This window comes from Mytilus californianus, unplaced genomic scaffold (assembly GCF_021869535.1).
Source record: "Mytilus californianus isolate M0D057914Y unplaced genomic scaffold, xbMytCali1.0.p SCAF_7, whole genome shotgun sequence".
NCBI classification, from domain to species: Eukaryota; Metazoa; Mollusca; class Bivalvia; order Mytilida; family Mytilidae; genus Mytilus; species Mytilus californianus.
Genome location: NW_026262723.1, coordinates 60118964 through 60140727, shown reverse-complemented (window position 1 = coordinate 60140727; position 21764 = coordinate 60118964). Strand labels below are relative to the sequence as shown.

At 31.2% G+C, this 21764-nt stretch overlaps 1 protein-coding gene across 2 annotated transcripts in view; it reads right to left on the bottom strand.

The window, feature by feature from the left end:
* The window catches only part of LOC127708373 (rap1 GTPase-GDP dissociation stimulator 1-B-like), a 65621-nt gene that overhangs the window by 38426 nt on the left and 5431 nt on the right, over positions 1 to 21764 (bottom strand). For both annotated transcript variants that reach the window (XM_052213235.1, XM_052213237.1), the window contains exons 2-4: positions 17450 to 17569; positions 15608 to 15742; positions 13671 to 13796 (exon numbers count right to left, since the gene is read on the bottom strand). In XM_052213235.1, the coding sequence (XP_052069195.1) occupies positions 13671 to 13796; positions 15608 to 15742; positions 17450 to 17569 (381 nt within the window). The remainder of the gene's footprint in view (positions 1 to 13670; positions 13797 to 15607; positions 15743 to 17449; positions 17570 to 21764) is intronic.

Here is a 21764-nt window from a genome sequence, read left to right as displayed (position 1 = left end):
AACTTCGTATCCATACCATTCTGAGAGTTATGGTAATACAACACAACAAATTAAAGGATTACTTAAATGTTGGATATCACTATATTATGAAAAGTCAAAATATCTACATAGACATTCAAATGTAAATATACTAGTCATCACAGGCATGTAGCCATGATGCTTCCTAGGGGGTTATTTGGGGTCAAGAAGCTCTGACTTTGGTCTTTAATACTTTCAATTCAGAAAGTATTGCACTGTTAATGCGAAAAATGCCACAAAATCAGTTTTGCAATAATAAAACTCTTATTTGTAATTTCAGTAGTACATTTTCTTTACAATATTTTTGCAATGGCATTAATTAGACTCGCATCTTTACCAGTAATTAGTGGTTCACAATAATAGATGCACTCATTTTTAATATCTGAAATTACAGTAGTATTTTTTAGCCCCCTCGCTTCAGGTATGCATCTGCCATCAGCTGTTTCAGAAGTTTTTTTTTTTCCAGAAACTTAATTTCATGCTATAAAACTTCTTGATATATATATGACATGTATAATAAGTCTATCAAGTACAGCTTAAAAGATTTGCATATGAAAAAAGTCAGAATGGAACCCCTCCGAATACATCAATTATGTTAAATTTGGTAAAATGCCATATAAATGGCCTTAACCAATCCTTGTTAACCAATAAATCTAACACAAACTAACTTAGACAATCACAGTTCTGCTTTTAAGGATGTAGTCAGGTCAGGTTTAGGAATTTTTGTCAGATGTTCAGATTCCTTGTTTTTTTTCCTACGATACAGGGTAAATTATTTTGCCCCATATCACCCACTTTTCTTTTCAAAGAAGACTTCCATAGCTCATAAAAAGGTCATTACCAAAATTTAAGCAGATTCTAGATATTTTTTCTTACGATTTGAGACCCAAATAATGCCAATTGAACTTCTAATGCTTCACTATGTCTGGGTTCATTGACCACATAAGAATATCTTCAAACAAGAATATGTCTGATGCCCCACCCATAGTATCATATTTCCATCATGGAATTCCATGTTCAGAGATTTGTAAAATCTTAGGCAACCCCTAATTAAACATATATTTTCAAAAGTTCACATTATAATGAACATGCGAACTAACTACCTTAAATAGAAAATTAAACCTACCATAAACCAAAACTTTAACCTACCTTAAACCAAAACTTTAACCTACCATAAACGAAAACTTTAACCTACCATAAACCAAAACTTTAACCTACCTTAAACCAAAACTTTAACCTATCATAAACGAAAACTTTAACCTATCATAAACCAAAACTTTAACCTACATTTAAACCAAAACTTTAACCTACCATAAACCAAAACTTTAACCTACTATAAACCAAAACTTTAACCTACCATAAACCAAAACTTTAACCTTCCATAAATCAAAACTTTAACCTGCCATAAACCAAAACTTTAACCTACCATAAAGCAAAACTTTAACCTACCCTAAACCAAAACTTTAACCTACCATAAACCAAAACTCTAACCTATCATAAACCAAAACTTTAACCTACCATAAACCAAAACTTTAATCTGATAGACTGGCATCTGGACACACAGACTGGAAAACGTAACCCCTCCCCCACAGTTCCCAAGGCACAAAAAGATAGGTTATGGCTTTTTCGGCTATGAATGTGCATGGATATGTTTGCATGTATTTGGCTGTCAATCGACACAATAATCTTTCCAAGTTATCACGCATAATAAACAAACTTAATGAGTTTCAATTTAATTCACAGTCTAGCTAGGCTCAGGGTATATTTTACAGCTTATTGACACATGGTATATACCCTTACTCATTATTTAAAGATAAAGGGAGAAATACAAGTCTTTAAATGATGCTTAAGTTTCACTCAAAAAAATATACAGGTGGTCCTGTTCATATGATAGTTGGATTAAGCATCAGCTCCTTAATGTAGCTTCCTAATTAGATGAATATTGAATAAGCTTTTGGTAGCAGTTGGTGGCCCTCTATAAATTGCCACAGGGAATTTTAATTGAATTTGAAGGCACAAAAATATCAGGCATGTTAAAGATAGAACTTCAACAAACCAAACCAGTGAGTACCCAACTTCGTATCCATACCATTCTGAGAGTTATGGTTATACAACACAACAAATTAAAGGATTACTTAAATGTTGGATATCACTATATTATGAAAAGTCAAAATATCTACATAGACATTCAAATGTAAATATACTAGTCATCACAGGCATGTAGCCATGATGCTTCCTAGGGGGTTATTTGGGGTCAAGAAGCTCTGACTTTGGTCTTTAATACTTTCAATTCAGAAAGTATTGCACTGTTAATGTGAAAAATGCCACAAAATCAGTTTTGCAATAATAAAACTATTATTTGTAATTTCAGTAGTACATTTTCTTTACAATATTTTTGCAATGGCATTAATTAGACTCGCATCTTTACCAGTAATTAGTGGTTCACAATAATAGATGCACTCATTTTTAATATCTGAAATTACAGTAGTATTTTTTAGCCCCCTCGCTTCAGGTATGCATCTGCCATCAGCTGTTTCAGAAGTTTTTTTTTTTCCAGAAACTTAATTTCATGCTATAAAACTTCTTGATATATATATGACATGTATAATAAGTCTATCAAGTACAGCTTAAAAGATTTGCATATGAAAAAAGTCAGAATGGAACCCCTCCGAATACATCAATTATGTTAAATTTGATAAAATGCCATATAAATGGCCTTAACCAATCCTTGTTAACCAATAAATCTAACACAAACTAACTTAGACAATCACAGTTCTGCTTTTAAGGATGTAGTCAGGTCAGGTTAAGGAATTTTTGTCAGATGTTCAGATTCCTGGTTTTTTTTCCTACGATACAGGGTAAATTATTTTGCCCCATATCACCCACTTTTCTTTTCAAAGAAGACTTTCATAGCTCATAAAAAGGTCATTACCAAAATTTAAGCAGATTCTAGATATTTTTTCTTACGATTTGAGACCCAAATAATGCCAATGCTAAATATAAGGTAAAAGTCTGAGTCAGTCTTTTCCCGCCATTTTTAAAAATCAAATACTGTAGGTTCATTATTATTCGTTGGATACCAATTTTTCGTGGATTTCGTTGGAACAGGTGAACAGCGAAATTAAATATTCAACGAATGACAAATTTTCTATAGGCTTGTATGCAGACTTCGGCAAAACCACGAAATTAAATATCCACGAACATGCAAGTTTTCCCTAATCCACGAAAATTGGTACCCACGAAAATAAATTAATCCATAGTATCTCAAAAAGGAGTTCCATAACCTATCAATATTTTAAGCTTATTTTGTTCCTTGATAAATGCTCTTCTGACTTAAAGTATCAATTTTAAATTTTAGATTGGTTAAATTTCACCTAACTACATCCTTAATATAAGTATAAAGTCAAGCTAATGTGAATTCCATCTGCACAGCCTCAATACCCTTGTCAATCAAGATTTAATGATTTAAGACTGGCACTACCAGTAACATCACAATCACTAACTGTTGTAACTCATTCTTATAGATTTTCTATGATAAATTGCCTTGCATTGCTACATAAGCTAAAAGGAAAGAAACTATTAACTTTTCCTGTCTAGAAATTAGAGGCTTTCTATGAAATTATATTGTTTATCCGACTGTCCTCTAAAAGTACGAATCCTAGGAATAACAAAGTTGAACTTTTAGATATATTTGGAAAAAAGAAAAAGGGGGACATGTCAGCAAGCTACTAAGCATTCAAATGAAAAAAAATTAAAGTGGAAGGGTTGTCATACATTCATGCAGTGTTTTAGCTTTTGCTGTTGTCACAAATATCTATTTCAGGAACTTTAGGAATTACCTTTTTATTTGTATTTTCAGTAAAGTCATCCAAAGCTTTTTCCTCACCTAAGCAATATTGACTTTAAAACCTTATAAATGTTTAAATAGCTCTAAGTTAATTACAAACTGAAGTGATCAGATGCAAAAAAGTTAGCTTATACTTGCACAAGTTTTAGTGTAACCATCTACATGTCAATTTATCTTACACTTGCAGAAGTTAGAGATACCGTTTACATATCAATATAGATAATTATTGCAGGAGTCTATGTGTGACATTTAATTAAACTAGTCACTTACAGGAAAATTGCATAACATGGCTATGGATAATGCAGTAACAAAAGATTACATAAAGTGCGAGGATTTTGCTGAGAGATTAACTATAGTGCTACATAATCATCTTTCCTGAAGCTAAAACAAAATAAAAACAGAACTTGTATCTAATCACTTTCCATGTATTTAGTTAATTACATCTTTAAGATTGGTAATTAGTTTTCTTTAATAGAAATTTTTCGACCTTGGAAATAAATGGGCGTATGAAAGTGAATTGATGAGAAAGTTTGTTACAAAATAAAGCTGGTTTTATGCTGATTTCTTTTAAATTGTAACTTTAATTAAGACTCCAAATTGAGAGAAATTACACAACAACACCAGAGCAATGTTGCAAAAGAAATCATTTTCTACATTCTTATCTTTTAAAAGTTTGTTTGACCCTTTAAGAATAGCACAGTCCTATCCTTATTTTAGACAATGTGTATGTATCATTAGCAATAGTCATGCAATAGTTAATACCCATAAGGCCAACCTAACTACAGCTAAAACTTATTAGAAGAATAAAATTGTATCTAACTTAATATACGCTGATGAGCAATACCAAGAAGTAAATTATTCTGAGAAGTCTCCATTAGGAGATCATAGACAATAATGGCAAGTTTCCATATTTGTACTTTGAATAAAATGTCATTGTCAATTTTGGTTTAAGAATTATACTTAGAGCTGGCACAGGAATTACCCTTAGAAGGAACCAGTCTTACAATTATCACTTGTATAATTGCACAAAATAAAACCAAATGCTCTGATTTTTGTTGTCTTTCAGAACTGCTTGACAGAAATTTAAAGGATATGTGTTATAGTAAAAGGACCAGCATCCCATTATGTACAATATCATTCAGCGGAAACCAACATATTCACAAAAGAGATACCAGTAAAACTACTTAAAAAGAAGCCTGTTGTTCCTTCCTACAGGAAAATAATTGCTAGCTAATGGTTTCTAACAAAACGCTGTTATGTAATTTCACAAGCATGTAGGACACTGTTATGAAGCTTCATTGTCATGTGAGGCGTATACATATATTGATGCAAAAAAATATGATACAAATGTATGACTCATAAAATGGTGTGCATTTTATGCATTTCACAGTACAAATAGTCTAATCTGCATTAAACCATTGCCTACAACCACTTTCTGGTTCCCATTTTGCCTCAGTTACCTAAACAAACATAAAGAGCCTATGTAACAGTTTTTCAAGGGTTTGTAGTTATAATAGCATAAATTTTAAAAAGGTCTGAAACTGTACATATCAGAATTAAAAGACAGCACTACTCTCAGCATATGTCAACTACAAAAACAAAACATTTTGATACCACCAGAACTTTTTCAAATCTAATTAGCTGGGTCTTGTGTACTATTTTTTGTCTGTTTGTCTTTTTATTTTTTAGCCATGGCGTTGTCAGTTTATTTTCGATCTATGAGTTTGACTGTCCCTCTTGTATCTTTCGCCCCTCTTTTAAGAAATAGTATGTACATTTTTGCTTTAATCTTTCAAGACGGGACATACATAAAAAAAATTGCAAACCTTATAACAAAAGATCTAAGTAATGTTTGTTATTGTAAACAAAATAAAATTGCACACCTGAAGAAAATAATCTGAAGTGCATAAAGAGCATGCAGAAAAATCAAAGGAAAAATGTGAAAGGGGTCAATGACCTAAGGGAATCTGGCTAGATACAAAAGTGTTCTATAGACATAGAAACAACTTGGCAGTTTATTTACCCTATGCACAGATCATCAATTTCCTAGAGATTTGGACACTGCATATATAACTAATCAACAAGTTATAAGGATTCTGCCTTGCTCATTCAGATCATCTGGAACACCTGTCTTCATATTTATTTATGATTGGATTTATGAACAACAACTTTCTATCAAATCATTTTTACATATTATTACAAAAAAAAACAAAAATTCCGGAATGATGAGCATTTTCTGAATTGTACCATATATTTGAGAGTCAATAATCTAAATCTAGATGGTTTTCCCAAGGATTTGTATAGGGAGAAATATACAAATCCTTGGTTTTCCTAAAATATTATTGACTGCAAATGTAATGCATAGATTATTTTTACATTCTTGTGCTTATTTTAATTTGAATACAATAATGCAATAGCACTAATCAAATCAAAATAACTGAGCATTTTTTGACAAGATTGTGTCTTCATTCGCAATGGTTTGACGATTTATCACCAATGAAAGCACAGATATTGCTACATTCTCATCTGCATAACCATTTTTAGAACTACCATTTAAGTCCTATTCTGTTTGCTAAACTGTATTACATAATGTATGAAACTGCTGCATAGAGACACATATAATCAATCTGTTTTCCTATTGCAGCCAAAATGGTTTTTGCTAAACACAATTTTGAAATGATTTTTTATCAGAAAATTTTATTACTTTGAATAATTTTACACAATACTCTTCAAAATTAACAAACACAAATGAAGAATGAAATTTTGTGTAGCAGCTTGGAATGAATCAAATCTTTTGTTGCTGAGTATAAATTTTAAAAACAAGGAAATGAACAGGAAACAATTGTAAAATATTTAACCTAGAAATTACTTAAGTCATAGCAACCAATTGCAAATGAATGTTGACCCGATTTATTTTTAAGCCAAACTGCAGACAAATCATAGTGATTCCATAGAAAATTAATAAATGAAACAATTAGTGTTCTATCAATATTACTAAATACGTAATTATCTCTAAAGCAATATTTGCCATAAACTTAAAGCAAATAATTTTATCAATACAAATGACAAAAGCCATTGGAAATAATAACTCTGAAAACATTGAAACGTTTATGTCTGGTTCAGATAGATGAAGTATCAAATGTTAATTTGCAGCATATCTTTATTGTCAGCTGTAAAACAGTTTCTATAACTCTCTAGTACATGTACAATGGATTTATTTAGTTTAATGGGTACCATACCTGCCATCTTTTCTCCATGGGGGATTTTAAGCGCAAGAGGACCTACTGCTCCTCTTATATAGTCATAAGTGTTTTTAATCTTCTACTCAATTGTTTGAATGAGTATACATGTGCTTAAATATCCTTTTACCTCACTTGTATGCCTGTTTTGAGGTGTTCTGTTTATACAATAAAGAATTTCAAAGTTCAGGTCAACACCTCTCACGGGGGATATCCCCTATAAAACGGGATAGTTGGCACGTCTGGGGTACTAATTTTGTAGATCGAAAGAAAGTTGTATTTTCGTTGATACTTGATTTCAACTTTTCAAAAAATTCTGCATAATACTAATATGGTTTCCCCATATCCAAGAAAACCATGAAAAATTATTACTATAAGGTAATACTGAATCCACAATTTCAATTTCAGTGTATCAAATTTTGTAACTAATTTTAATGGTGCTCTTTTACATTTTTTCATAATTTTATCCCTTCTGAAAAAAGTTAATAACCCCAAGAATAGTATAACATATAATGGTTAAATATCCATGACCATTTTTCTTTTGATAAGTTTAAAGGGACTAAATTTTTTTAAGATATCAGTTCCAACTTGATTTTTTAATTTTTCACCTACTCTGTTGCAATCCAGTTAAAAATTTAACTTATCTGCAGTTTGTATCATCTAATCAAATAGCTCAGATGTTAGAAATGTTTCAAACTCCTAGGTCAGTCCAGCTATAATTAAGGTCTTTCCACTATGTAAGGAAAGACTTTATTGTTTTTTCTAATTGATGAATTGACTTTGGTTTTCTTTGTGCAGTTTGAGAGCAATTTTCTGACAATATAACAGTTTGATTTGATGAAAAATTGCAATTTGGTCTGATTTTTAACTATATTTCTAAATTCCACAATTTTCATAATAGAATGCCATGCAATGTAGAATCATCATTTCTATTTATCTTTTGTTTGATTAACTCTTTTTCTATACACATTTCAAGGTCGTGAAGGAAATCAAAGTGCCCAGAAAATCTGATAGACACTGTTGAAAAGGGAAAAGAAAACTGTCACAGTGATCTTGATTTACAGGAAACTTTCAAAGTCCAAGAATCTGCATCTTTTTTTAACTGAAACAAAATCTGCAATATCTAATAATAAAATTGACCAGTCAATATAAGCACAATATACACAAAGGTAGTATTAAGCTGAACAGAAAACTGTCATTTTTAGGTCATCTGTATTCATATCATTTATTACAATACTATATTCAATGTATCAGCTCAATTTCTGCAAGGACAGCTGACAATCGAGGAACAAAAATTGCAGGTCTAAATACTGTAATTAGGTCAAAAGTAGGTCAAGGGGAACAAACACACATGTAATCTTCAAATACTTATTACACATTTTGTCTACAAGGATAGTCAAACAGACTAATATTTCCCTTAACTTTAGGAGTCTCCCGAGTTCTAAATGTTGTAGGCATCATCTGACATCATTTTGAAAGAGGGACCTCGGTGGCCGAGTGATCTAAGTAGTTACTACTGTAATCACTAGCCAGTCAACACTGAGGTTGTGAGTTCGAACCCCGCTCGTGCAGGTGCACTCGACTTCAATCTTAATTGACTAGGATTGTCAGTTTTCCTATCGAAGGTTGGTGGTTTTCACCGGGCACTCCGGCTTCCTCCACCAATAAAAACTGGTCGCCACGAAATAGCCCAAAAGCGGTGCTTAAAAGTGGCGTTAAAACACCAAAAATCAAATCAAAATCAAATCATTTTGAAACTATACACCCTAGGTAGGGAAGAAGAAAGATCATTCTGATAGACTTTTGGTCTATGGGTATAAAAGAGCAGGAAACTGTTCTGGTTCTAAATTACATGCATTGATAAAACTAAGAGTCCTTGGCACTTACTATAATTATTAGAAATATTGATGATTTAGTTGTAGCTCTCCTTAAGCAGACTGGTTTTTAACTGAACCATACGTAAATGATTCAAACTACATCTGGGACATATTTTTATGAACTGTCAACAATCAGAGTGAAACACTTGCAGTCAAGTCTTAATAAAGATTACTTTTTATGTAACTTAATGTTCAAAAAACTACTTCTGATCATCTACTGTGAAGATATAAAGCATGAAAAATTAATTATTAATTGAATTTGTTATAGCATGTTCTTGGTCCTTTTTTCTTTTTTTTATAAACTTTTTCCTCAATATCTAGTGATGCAGTGTGTAATGTATATTAATTATTTCATCATATCAGCAATTATTCAACAACGCTTTTTTTTGGAATCCTTATGAATTATATAATACTTCATCTGAATAAGAAAAGATAGAAGTATTGATTTTCTGTTGTATTTGAACAGACAGAAGAACTTTTAGAAAGCATTAAAAATTATCAAGAATTTACAAAATTACTTTTTGATGTCAGGATATATCATTTAATATCCTGTCATGATCAGCAGACACTAAAAAACGAATGTCACTGATAACTAAAAAGCTTTTTTTCATTAGTAAGAAGAAAAAACTAGAAAAGTAGCAAAATACAAGTTAATACAGCCATTTCAAGTAAATCTATCAATGAACATATCGTAGAAAAGGATGAGACACCACAGGCTAGTTTTTTTGTTGATTATGTCTTAGTATTCAGGAGAAGACCTATCTATATTGAAGTACATCCCCTATACTATTATATAACCATACATGCAAGAGTTAAGGTTTCAAACACTAGTCTTAATCTGCCCTAAGATAGTGAGATTGTAACATTAAGTCAACCTCTTTATTGGTTCTCTTCAGTCATATCATAAATGTTTTTATCCTATAGGGGATATAGTATTAAACACAGATCTTTGATAGCCTTTGTTGAATTTATTGACAACTTTTCTATACTCTGGACAATTTGTAACACATTGTAAGGACACATGTCTTTTGTTGAAGACATTATGTTTACCTCGACATTTGTTGAAGACATTATGTTTACCTCGACATTTGTTGAAGACATTATGTTTACCTCTACATGTCTTTTGTTGAAGACATTATGTTTACCTTGACATTTGTTGAAGACATTATGTTTACCTCTACATTTGTTGAAGACATTATGTTTACCTCGACATTTGTTGAAGACATTATGTTTACCTCTACATGTCTTTTGTTGAAGACATTATGTTTACCTTGACATTTGTTGAAGACATTATGTTTACCTCGACATTTGTTGAAGACATTATGTTTACCTCTACATGTCTTTTGTTGAAGACATTATGTTTACCTTGACATTTGTTGAAGACATTATGTTTACCTCTACATGTCTTTTGTTGAAGACATTATGTTTACCTTGACATTTGTTGAAGACATTATGTTTACCTCGACATGTCTTTTGTTGAAGACATTATGTTTACCTTGACATTTGTTGAAGACATTATGTTTACCTCTACATGTCTTTTGTTGAAGACATTATGTTTACCTTGACATTTGTTGAAGACATTATGTTTACCTCAACATTTGTTGAAGACATTATGTTTACCTTGACATTTGTTGAAGACATTATGTTTACCTCTACATGTCTTCAACAAATGTCAGTATGTTTACCTCTACATGTCTTTAGTTGAAGACAGTATGTTTACCTCTACATGTCTTTTGTTGAAGACAGTATGTTTACCTCTACATGTCTTTAGTTGAAGACAGTAAGTTTACCTCTACATGTCGTTTTTTATTTGTTTTTGGTTCTGTCTCATTGACATACACACCACATCTCCTTTTATTTATATGCAACAGTTGTAGTTATAATTAAGAAACTAAGACATTCCATGACTTAGCACTGCCTGAAAATCAAATTCTCTTTCATCTGATGCATACAGACCATTTTTGTCCTCTAGTGCATTTCATTAGTCAATTTTGTTTTTAAAAAATTGTGAAATAATGATCTTTAAAGATATACTTGTATGTACACAACATAAATTATATTTTCATCTGTTTCTGAAGTAAAACTTAACAAACAAGAATATATGTCCATAGGACACCATGACCTTTTCACACCTTCACATATTCCATGTTCAATAACTGTAAAATCTGAGTCACAACCATAATTTGGTATATTTTTAAGCATGAAAAGTAAGTCATAGAGACCCAAAATTTTGCACACCAGTATTTTTATTTAATGAGTTTATATCATATTTTCTGTTAGCTTTCTCAGAAATGCACCTACATGTGAAGAGTAACTCAACTGAATAAGACAAATGGACGTACAGATGGACAAGGGTAAATCTATAAACTCAGCTTCTTTGTATAAGCCTTGTACAGAAACAATGTTAGATAATATCCTCCCACAGATCAGACAATTCCTGTTAAATTAAGTATACATCATTATCACCTGCATTCGTTTTACATGTGTGCTAAGACAATCTCAGAACTAAATGTCAATTACAGTTTGTTTTATTGTGAGTAGATTTTATTACCAGACTTAAAAGCAATCGAAAATTTATCTTCAGATATTTTCCTGCGATCAAATAGTAAAAGACTGTAATGGGTTCGACAATTAGATAGATGTTACGTAACATAAACTTGGCGAATTATTCACAAAGTGCTATTTAGTTACATTATTTGGGGACAAATTTATTGACATTTCATGTGACAGTAGTCTAGTATGATAATTCTGTATTGAAGTATTGGTGAACAGAATTGGTCAGACAGAATAACAGCCAGTTAAACATGATTTAGCCATTATGCGTTGGTATTGACATTCTCAAATCATTTTCAGTGGTGATTCATGTTTCCTTTTCCAAGTAATATGAATTCTGACCACTCTAAGATATTATTTTCGAAGAATACTTTTGTCTGATTTTCAAAAATTTATGACAATATGAAGAAAGAACTCCTGAAGTTCATCAGTGGCTCTTTCTTTTGTCTGTGCCAGGATACTTCCTGGCCCACTTATCATAAGCTGCTATACTCAAATTTTAGCTCTATAAATATAAATATTTTTTAACTAAAAAATGCAAATTTATTAAAATGGATGTTTTATCCTATATCTATGGTTTGTTGGAGACAATGTTGAAAGCATAACAATTATGATATTTAACTAGTTTTAGTCTTACTTTCTGTTTACATGCACTTTAAATGTCTATTCCATTCTGTGAAAAGATGAATGTGGGTGAGATACACAATCTATTTGAAAAATTATGGTGGTCTATGTATGTGACCAATGTTGACTTAAGTAAAAATGAACTAAACTTTAGCTAAAAATTAGTCAAAACTATGATTTTCATTTTAAAGGATGCAATTATGATGCCATAAAGATGTCATCACTGCTGTAATGAATCAGAGATTGATGATTTTGTGTTTGTCAAATATTTTCACATATTTTTAAATGTTTACCACAATTACTGAAGTTAAATTTTATGAAATTTTAGGGCCAATATTGACACTTTGTGAACCTACTCCCTTTATGCAAGGATGTTTACCAGCTGTACATTTGTTGTATCATATTGATGAATTATTGTACACAACCTCCAACTTTTTTTTTAGTTTAAAATTTGATATATTGAACAATATCAAGTATTTGAATTATAAGGGGAGATATCTTCTTCACTGAAAAATGACTTCCATTTTGCTTTTCATCCCTTAGTCTTTGAAATAAAGCCATCTCTTTAGACCATATTCTAAAATTCTTAAGTTAATTTTCTTTCTTTTTATGTTACATACTATCAAAGGAAACCATGCACAAACCTGTAGCATGCAAAACATTTTGGTAACATATCATATATACTTTGTTATGGTTTTATAAAATGCATGATATAATTACATCTTGGCAAGTAATAAATGAATCTATCGTATTTAGTCTATAAATACATAAAAGGTAATTTCCCATTAAAATACTTTTTTATGAAAACAACTTGATTGATAGATATAAGGAGATGTGGTATGAGTGCCAATGAGACAACTTGATTGTATGGAAGCCTTTAAAACTTCTTATCCATAACAATTTTAATTTAAGCAAATACAAATGGCTATCCAAGTCTTAAAGTAATTTTAATGATTTTCTTTTTTTAATTCCTGTCAACATCTTTTCTTATCAAATAATTTCTCATTGTTTTACATAAAATCTGTAGAAATTATTTTAATTATTTAAAGCGTGAAAACTACTAATTAAGTAACAGCAAGGTAAAAAAGAACACCTGAATAGAAGAGTGCTTCATGTGTATGATATAAATTTAAGTAACATAGTTAATCTCTCAAAGTGAACACAATTTTAAATGGCAATTCAGTAAATATCAAGCATTTCACCCAATACCGTGTCAACAGTCATTGAATTAGAAAGACAGTCAATTTTAATTTCCAGAGTAAAGGAGATTATACATGATCATTGCGTTGTGCATACTTTCCAGTACAACGGTCGTTATTGGATTGTCTATTACAACTGATAGCACGACTAACTTCCTTTTGACTTCATCATACGACTCACTTCAAAATAGACTTGATAACTTCTCAACAATGGGTTGATTGATTCATTTATATATGTAATTACTCTTGCCATGTTTCAAGGATTATCTGACTCAAATTTCATTATTGTCTTAGTATTTGTAAATTTGCTCACCATTTTCAAAACAGATATTTCCCAAAGTTCTGCAAGCTTGCGTTGCTATGGAGATGTCTTCTGATTCCAAAATTGGAAGGAGAATAGGAACGAATCCCAAGTTGACACATGGAACTCTCAAGGCCTCTGAAATAAGGTTATTTATTATTCTGTTTGTTCACATCAAATCAATTTCAATTTGTATTTTTTTTCAATTTTTCTTTAATTTAGAAGCATGATTTTAAAATTTAACTTTGAATGCAGGAGTAATTGATCTCTGTAGAGAAATTTTATAGAACTGTAATATTGGTTTGAAGCATATTAATTCTGTTCCAAATTTTTTTTCCTTCTAATGACTTGATAGAATCCTGTCAAAATTCTGAGAAATTACAATTCTGATCAGAGAGCAGAAACTGTAAATATTACATTAAAGGAAAGCTGTTAGACTCAAGAGATTTAGATGTTATTCGCAAATAAAATGATCGAACAAAGTCTGAAACATCTTTCACAGAAATATATAACCACTGAATTTAATAGGCACTGAGGCATACATCTAAATGTACTTTATGTAGAAAGAGGGAAGATAATTGTATATTTTGAAGAATCAAACAAACATTGGCCTATAGTTGCTTACTACCACTTAATTTTAACTCTGCTGGATAGTTGTCTCATTGGCAATCATACCACATCTCCTCATTTTCATACTGGTAATTAATTTTATTGTTTTTTTAACAAAAGTGACTTTTCTACCATGTAGGTTAGAAGGATAATAGAGAAACTGAAGAAGGCCAGTGGTCAAAATGTCTAAAACAGTTTGATTACTACAATAATGTAAATATGGCCCCTATTGGAATTTCTAAAGAACAATTGTTGTTATTGACAAAACTCATCAATTTTTTCCATTTACGCCTACAACTGAAAAATATCTTACTATGCCAGTCTATAGTTATATTGGTTCCCATTTACAAGCTATTTCCACTGGTGTTAAATATCTGTGACATTCTACAGACAATCTATTCAGATCCAAACAACTTCACACTTAGTCAGTAAATGACTTACTATATATTGCCTCTTAAGATGTGATAAACTTTACACTGTGTCAGTCTAGTTTATGTTACTCATACTTTTACCAGTTCACGTAATATCTCTGTACATTGGACTCATCAACATTTCACAAATTTAGCTAATATGGACTTTGGAGTAGTCTGTCCTGTTGCATTGCTAATACTCATCATCTTTTGCAATTTCATTTTTTTTAAATATTTATCTAAATGAAACTTAACAGAGCATTTCCTATTGTATTTTAATACATTGTACCCAAAAAGTTTCAGCTATACTATTATTAGTATTACTTTTTACTGATTCTGTCCTACTGAATAAATCAATACTCACCAACTTTTACCTATTCAGCAAGTATCTGTATGATTTTTGACTAAGTCTGTCCTTCTGAATTTGCAATTACTCACCAACATTTGCCAGTTCAGCTAATATCTGTATGACTTTTGACTAAGTCTTTCGTACTGAATTTGGTGCCTCGGTGGCCTAGTGGTCTAAGTAGTCCAACTACTGTATCTCTAGCCAGTCAACACTGTGGTTGTGAGTTCGAATCCTGCACGGGACAGGTGCACTCGACTCCAATCTTAATTGACTAGGATTGTCAGTTTTCCTACCAAAGGTCGTGGTTCTCTCTGGGCACTCCGGCTTCCTCCACCAATAAAAACTGACAACCACGAAATAGCACAATAATGTTGAAAGTGGTGTTAAACAATAATTAATCAATCAATCAATCCTACTGAATTTGTCAATACTCACCAACTTTTGTCAGTTAAGCTAATATCTGAATGACTTTTGAGATTCTGTCCTACTGAATATGCAAATACTCACCAATGTTTGCAAGTCCAGTTAATAGCTGTTTGACTTTTGACTAAGGCTGTCCTACTGAATTTGTCAATACTCACCAACTTTTGCAAGTTCAGCTAATATCTGTATGACTTTTGACTGAGTTTGTCCTGTTGTATTGGTCAGTATACTATAAAGATCATCTAACATTCCACCCTCAGCTGCTGTTTCTATAGCTTCCTCAACTGTGTCTTCTGAAAAAAAGTAAAGTAAATTCAGACTTAGTGATATGTGCATGCACTATTTTGCAAAAACAAATTCTTTTCTCAATTTTTTTACAATAACGGACTAATTTTTGATTGTTTAATATGCCAAACTGGCTGAATGTAGTTATAAATATATACATGTATGCCTAATGGATCATCTTTTCGGATCATCTTTTCCCAGAATTCTTGAAAAGTGTCAGTCTGGATCATTTGAATGATAAAATTTGAATCGTCGGACACATGCTGTTACAATGTCAGTCCAAATGTTTAACACAAGCAATGATTTTTTTAATAGAATCAAAGAACTGGACTGATGAAAATGTATTACAGTATGGAGTAACAAACTTTCAAACAGTCGAAATATCCTCCAAACACAGCCTTTCAAGTCATCAGGATTGATCGATTTCAAAATCCAGCAAATTTATTAATAAGTTATACATTCAAATATGATTCTTAAATTGTGCAAACAGACTGAACAACAATTATATGTAATGCTCAGATAATCGGAGGTTCCCCTGGAGCCTGTATCCTCAACATGAAATTTATGTATAATATTGTCTTAATAAATAAATCAGTTGATTTGTGCTTACTATCTGTTGAACTTATTTCCTCTGGTATAATAATTCTACATTCTCAATATATATGTAAAACCATTAGGAAAGGAACCAAGGTAGTGCTTGCCATTAGTCATGTCTTAATGTTTCTTGTTCTGATAGCATATATCTCAGAGAGGCTCTGTTTAATTTATTCCTCTATTATTTCTAGACTTTGATTAGGAGCTCAACATATTGTCTACTGTTTGACTATATGTTGACCTTTAGATATTTTTTTTTTTTTTTTGGTGTCATTGTCTCTTTACATATACCCTACGTCTCCTTTTATTCATATTCTCTTAGAACCATTGGACAGATGTGCAGACTAAAACTCCATATGCGTGAAACAGGTAGGGTTTAAAGAAAATGTCCTGAAAATGTTTAATGGCACCCCCCTCTGTCAAAGGTCAGAGATAATCCAACAAGATCTGAATATTAGTGTTTAACCACTGTTCTCCAAGTTAAATTCTGGAATGCAATGACAATTACAGGAGTCATATGAATAAAAAAAAATTGTATTTTTCAAAACATGGTGTTAATCTTCCCTTGGTGTATATACAAATGGTTCTCAGTAGAAAGCACTTCTCATTCATTGTAAACTTTACTATGTACATGTATCTTTTGTTATTCCAAAGATAAATATAAATAGGGGGAGGGGTAAACATTAAAGAAAACAAATTTAATCTAGCCACATGTTATATGACAGGGGGAGGGGTAAACATTAAAGAAAACAAATTCAATCTAGCCACGTTTTATGACTGTCTGAAGACAAGAATCTTGCTAGTGCCTGCATTTGTTTATACAGTTATATCATTATATCTTCAGGCATTTTTGCAGTTTAAGGAATTTGATGTTGACGGTTTCATGGTGTTTTTTTTTTAAATCTATCACAAAAGACTCTATATAAATCTAATTCTTATTCTGGGATGACTATAAGCTACCATCAACATCATCAACAAAATTTTTTGATAGATTGTGTACTCAGAAAAAGATATTCTGCACCTTTTAAATTAAATCATATATACTAATTATGCACTTAATTGTTCAGTTGTTGAACAATTTATGATGAAAATTTAAAAATTGTTTGTAAAACATATCTTACCATTGTCAGCACTTGTAAGATAATTCAATATTCTGTCTAAACATTCGTTCTGTTCATCTTCATTATCCAAAATCTGTAACTTTTCTAACATCTTCTGCACTTTTGATGGCTGACCTTCAGCTGAAGGAAACAAATTTTCCATTTGATTATCTAATATGAAATGGTTAATTCTACATCTATTACAAATCAGCAGATTAGTCCCACAAAATTATTTAACGAATAAATTTGAACTATGATTGAAACTTAACTGGAACGCTGGAGAAAATGATCAATACAAAAGTTGTATATTCTGTCAATACATACCATGACTTATGGCAATATGGGACTGGCATTTCAATCCAATAAGTTACTAATTTCCATGTATTTTCCTCAATGCTTCAAATAATCAGCTATTACCAAGTAAGGATAAAATTTACCCTAAACTAATCATGTTACATAATTGTAGCAATCAGAGACTGTGTATCGGTGACTCTTTTCCAACTGTTAATATCACAGTATAGAATATAGAATGAATGTTAAAGATAAACTAAAAACACATACATTTAAAATCTGATGAAAATTGTTTTAAGAAGCATGTCCAGGAGTTATTCACAACTGGTGAAAATAGACCTTTTTCTTTTTTCTTTGGTCAACATTTAACATGAATTTTATTTGACTACTAATAATATTCTCCCAATTCAAAATCGACATTTGAATAAACCGGTAAATATAATTTTGGAATTACAGCTCCTTTTCTTTAGTTTTTTATCCATGCAATACCATTCGACAATCTTGCACAATTTGATGTCACCATGACTTTTTCAGTTTTTCATTTTTATACACACAATATGATATTTACAAGGTGCTACATGTACCTACTAATTACAATCATAGGTTTCATAACAAGTGAGAATTGGATATCACTTGATATCAAATTGAGTTATTTTTATCATAATTCTATATCAAATGGGCCTTTGTTGAGCTTATTGTTATTATTTTGAAAATTGAATAACTCAAAATTACATGAAAAGGTGGTTATGTGTTTGGCTGCAAAACGGTTTGACATCATATGTCTGCTTTCGGCATAAAGTTTAACATTAGACATTTTAACTCTTTTTGTACACTTCAAAATGGAATTAAATTGATGAAAAGAAGATTTTCAGGTGAAAAATGTGCATGTTTTGTATAGAATATTAAAGAAAACACATTCATCAATTGCCACGGATGACAAGCAATCTGTTGTAACCTTTGAATGTCTCCATTGACCTAACTTATATCCAATCAAAATGGTGCTATTGTCTTATCACATTGCAGGAGAAGCCTACCACATTAAGGCATATTTCTATCCCACTATGTTTAGTGTGATATAACAAATACAATGTAGATCTCTTTATGAGATATATAGGTAACTGGCCACAACCAAAAGAGAGTATATCATAGATTCATCTACAAATGTACCAACTGAATAACTGCATAACTCATAAAAACATTTTGATAATACAAAACTAAATCTCAAGACCCATAAAGTACCATTCTGAAAGTAAAGTTTCCCACTATTATTAATATTCAATATATAATAATACCTAATCTTCATTTATCGCTTAAATTTTTTATGTGTGATTAACTTAATATCTAGAAAAACTTTCAATCAGGCAATTCTCCCATTAGTTCTGCTATTTAGCCTAAGATTGTTTCAAATTGACAGTCACTCCTGTAGTCTGATGTTCAGTGGTTGTCGTTTGTTGATGTGGTTCATAAGTGTTTCTCGTTCTTTATATAGATTAGAGTAGACCGTTGGTTTTCCTGTTTGAATGGTTTTACACTAGTCATTTTTGGAGCTTGCTGTTTGGTGTGAGCCAAGGCTCTGTGTTGAAGGCCATACTTTGACCTATAATGCTTTACTTTTACAAATTGTGACTTGGATGGAGAGTTGTCTCATTGGCACTAATACCATATCTTCTTGTATCTATCAGATATGACTTATAAAAATGTGAAAAATTTAATATTCATATTCATATATATCCTCCAAATTTGTGATGTATATTGTATTTGATAAGTGGGAAATAATTCAGTGTCTTGTTTATGTAGATATAAGAAGATGTGGTATGAGTGCCAATGAGACAACTCTCCATCCAAGTCAAAATTTATAAAAGTAAACCATTATAGGTCACAGTACGGTCTTCAACACGGAGCCTTGGCTCACACCGAACAGTAAGCTATAAAGGGCCCCAAAAAATTACTAGTGTAAAACCATTAAAATGGGAAAACCAACGGTCTAATCTATATAAAAAACGAGAAACCAGAAACACTTATGAACCACATCAACAAACGACAACTACTGAACATCAGATTCCTGACTTAGGACAGGTGCAAACCAATGCAGCGGGTTTAAACGTTTTAATGGTACCAAACCTTCACCCTTTTTTTGAAACAATAGTGTAACATCACAACATAGAAAGACACACTATAAAATATCAACTGAAATAGCTTAACTCAATCAAAGGACATATTAACACCATTGAACATACACTGAACAAATAAATTTGACCTATGACAATGTAAATACAAAATAAATAAACTAAGGGAAGAATAATAAAAGTAACATGTTATATCGGTAAGAAATGTTAAACAATTAAAGAAAAACAATAAGCTCGAACAAAAATATCAGCCATTTGCAAAAACTTTAAACACAGGTAAATGAAAATAATTTTGTTGTTAGGTATATGTGTACAGTACCAATAGAGAAAGGAAATATTTTTACAAAATAAATAATTTTGATGTTCATAGTACGAAGTGAAAATTTATAGTTATACCAAACACTTATCAAGGCTGTGTACATGTACATGATGTATCAATATTTTGCCTCAATTTGATTTTCATAAAAGGAGTATGTCTGGTAAGAGCCGATTTTGGCCTCAAACTTCAGATTCATCTGATGAAAGATTTTGGACACTTTTTAAACACTTAAGTGTCTACTTCAGTCAATTCAATTAGTTTATGTGAAAGATTTGAACTGATTAAGTCATTATAGACGCTCAAATTCAAGCTTAGATATGAAAAATCTATCAAATACAAAATAAAAAATCTGCTGGTCCTTGTAAATTCAGAAATTATTGCGTGCATTTATTATTGCGATTTTTCAAAAATGGACAAGAATGCGAGTTTAATTATTGCGATTTCAGCAAAATCTACATACAGATCTATATTCTAGTTATCAAAATGCGAGTTCTTATTATTGCGATACTCATCTACTCGCATTATTCGCAATAATAAAAACCTCGCAATGATTTCTGAATTTACAGCATGCCAAATTATGTCACTTTTTAGATGGTTTTTGTCAAAAATGAAAGTGGCCGCATCCGTGTTTACTCTCAACCTTTATATATGTTATGTATTATCATCAAATACAACTTACATTTAAATATTAAGAATGAACACAAATGCGGCCACTTCCATTTAAGACGGAAACCGTCTAAAATTTAACTCAAATGCTAAAATTGTAAAGATTTCAGTAATTAAGCACGACTTAATGATGCTAGTACACGATATATGTGCATTGTATTGTCAAAAACAGCACATATTTATGTAACAGAAGTATTGTACTTTCCAATAAATAGCTAAAAGTTTACATTTTAACAATTTTGTAAAACAGCTATATTTTGGGGCCAAAAAGGGGTCTTACTGGACCTACTCCTTTCAAGTGAACTTTGATTTCAGTTTGGTCCTGACTTGCCATGCATCTTAAGGAAATACCATCATTCCAATGTGCATAATGATATTCTGTGGATTCTTAACCAATTTTCGTGGATTAAGGAAAAATGTGTATTTTCCTGGATATTTGATTTCGTTATTTTACAAAAGTCTGCATACATGTACAGATCTATGGAAAATTTGTTCTTCTTTGAACATTCAAATTCATGGTTTACCTGTACCAACAGTCAATGCCACCAAATCCATGAAAATTGGTATCCCACGAATAATAATGAATCCATAGTTATAGAGCGCTATTTTGTCAGTTTTTCAAATATTCACAAATTTCAACATTTAGTTTATTTAATGTCAAGTGTCTATAAATAGAAAACAGAGTTCTCGAAATCAATTTTCCCTGGTTGTCCTTGAAGAAAATCTGCTGGTCCTTGCTATTATCTTTATTGAAAAATACCAAAATTTTGTTGATAATTTTGGTGGTCAAAACCTTCGGACCACCACTTTTCGAGAACTCTGAGATAATGTCATATGTTCCCAATTCTAACATAAGAATACAGCATGTAAAACCTGATATTATCATGCAGTTCTCTCTTTTATTTTCTGTAAAATCATTGGATGAAAATTCAAA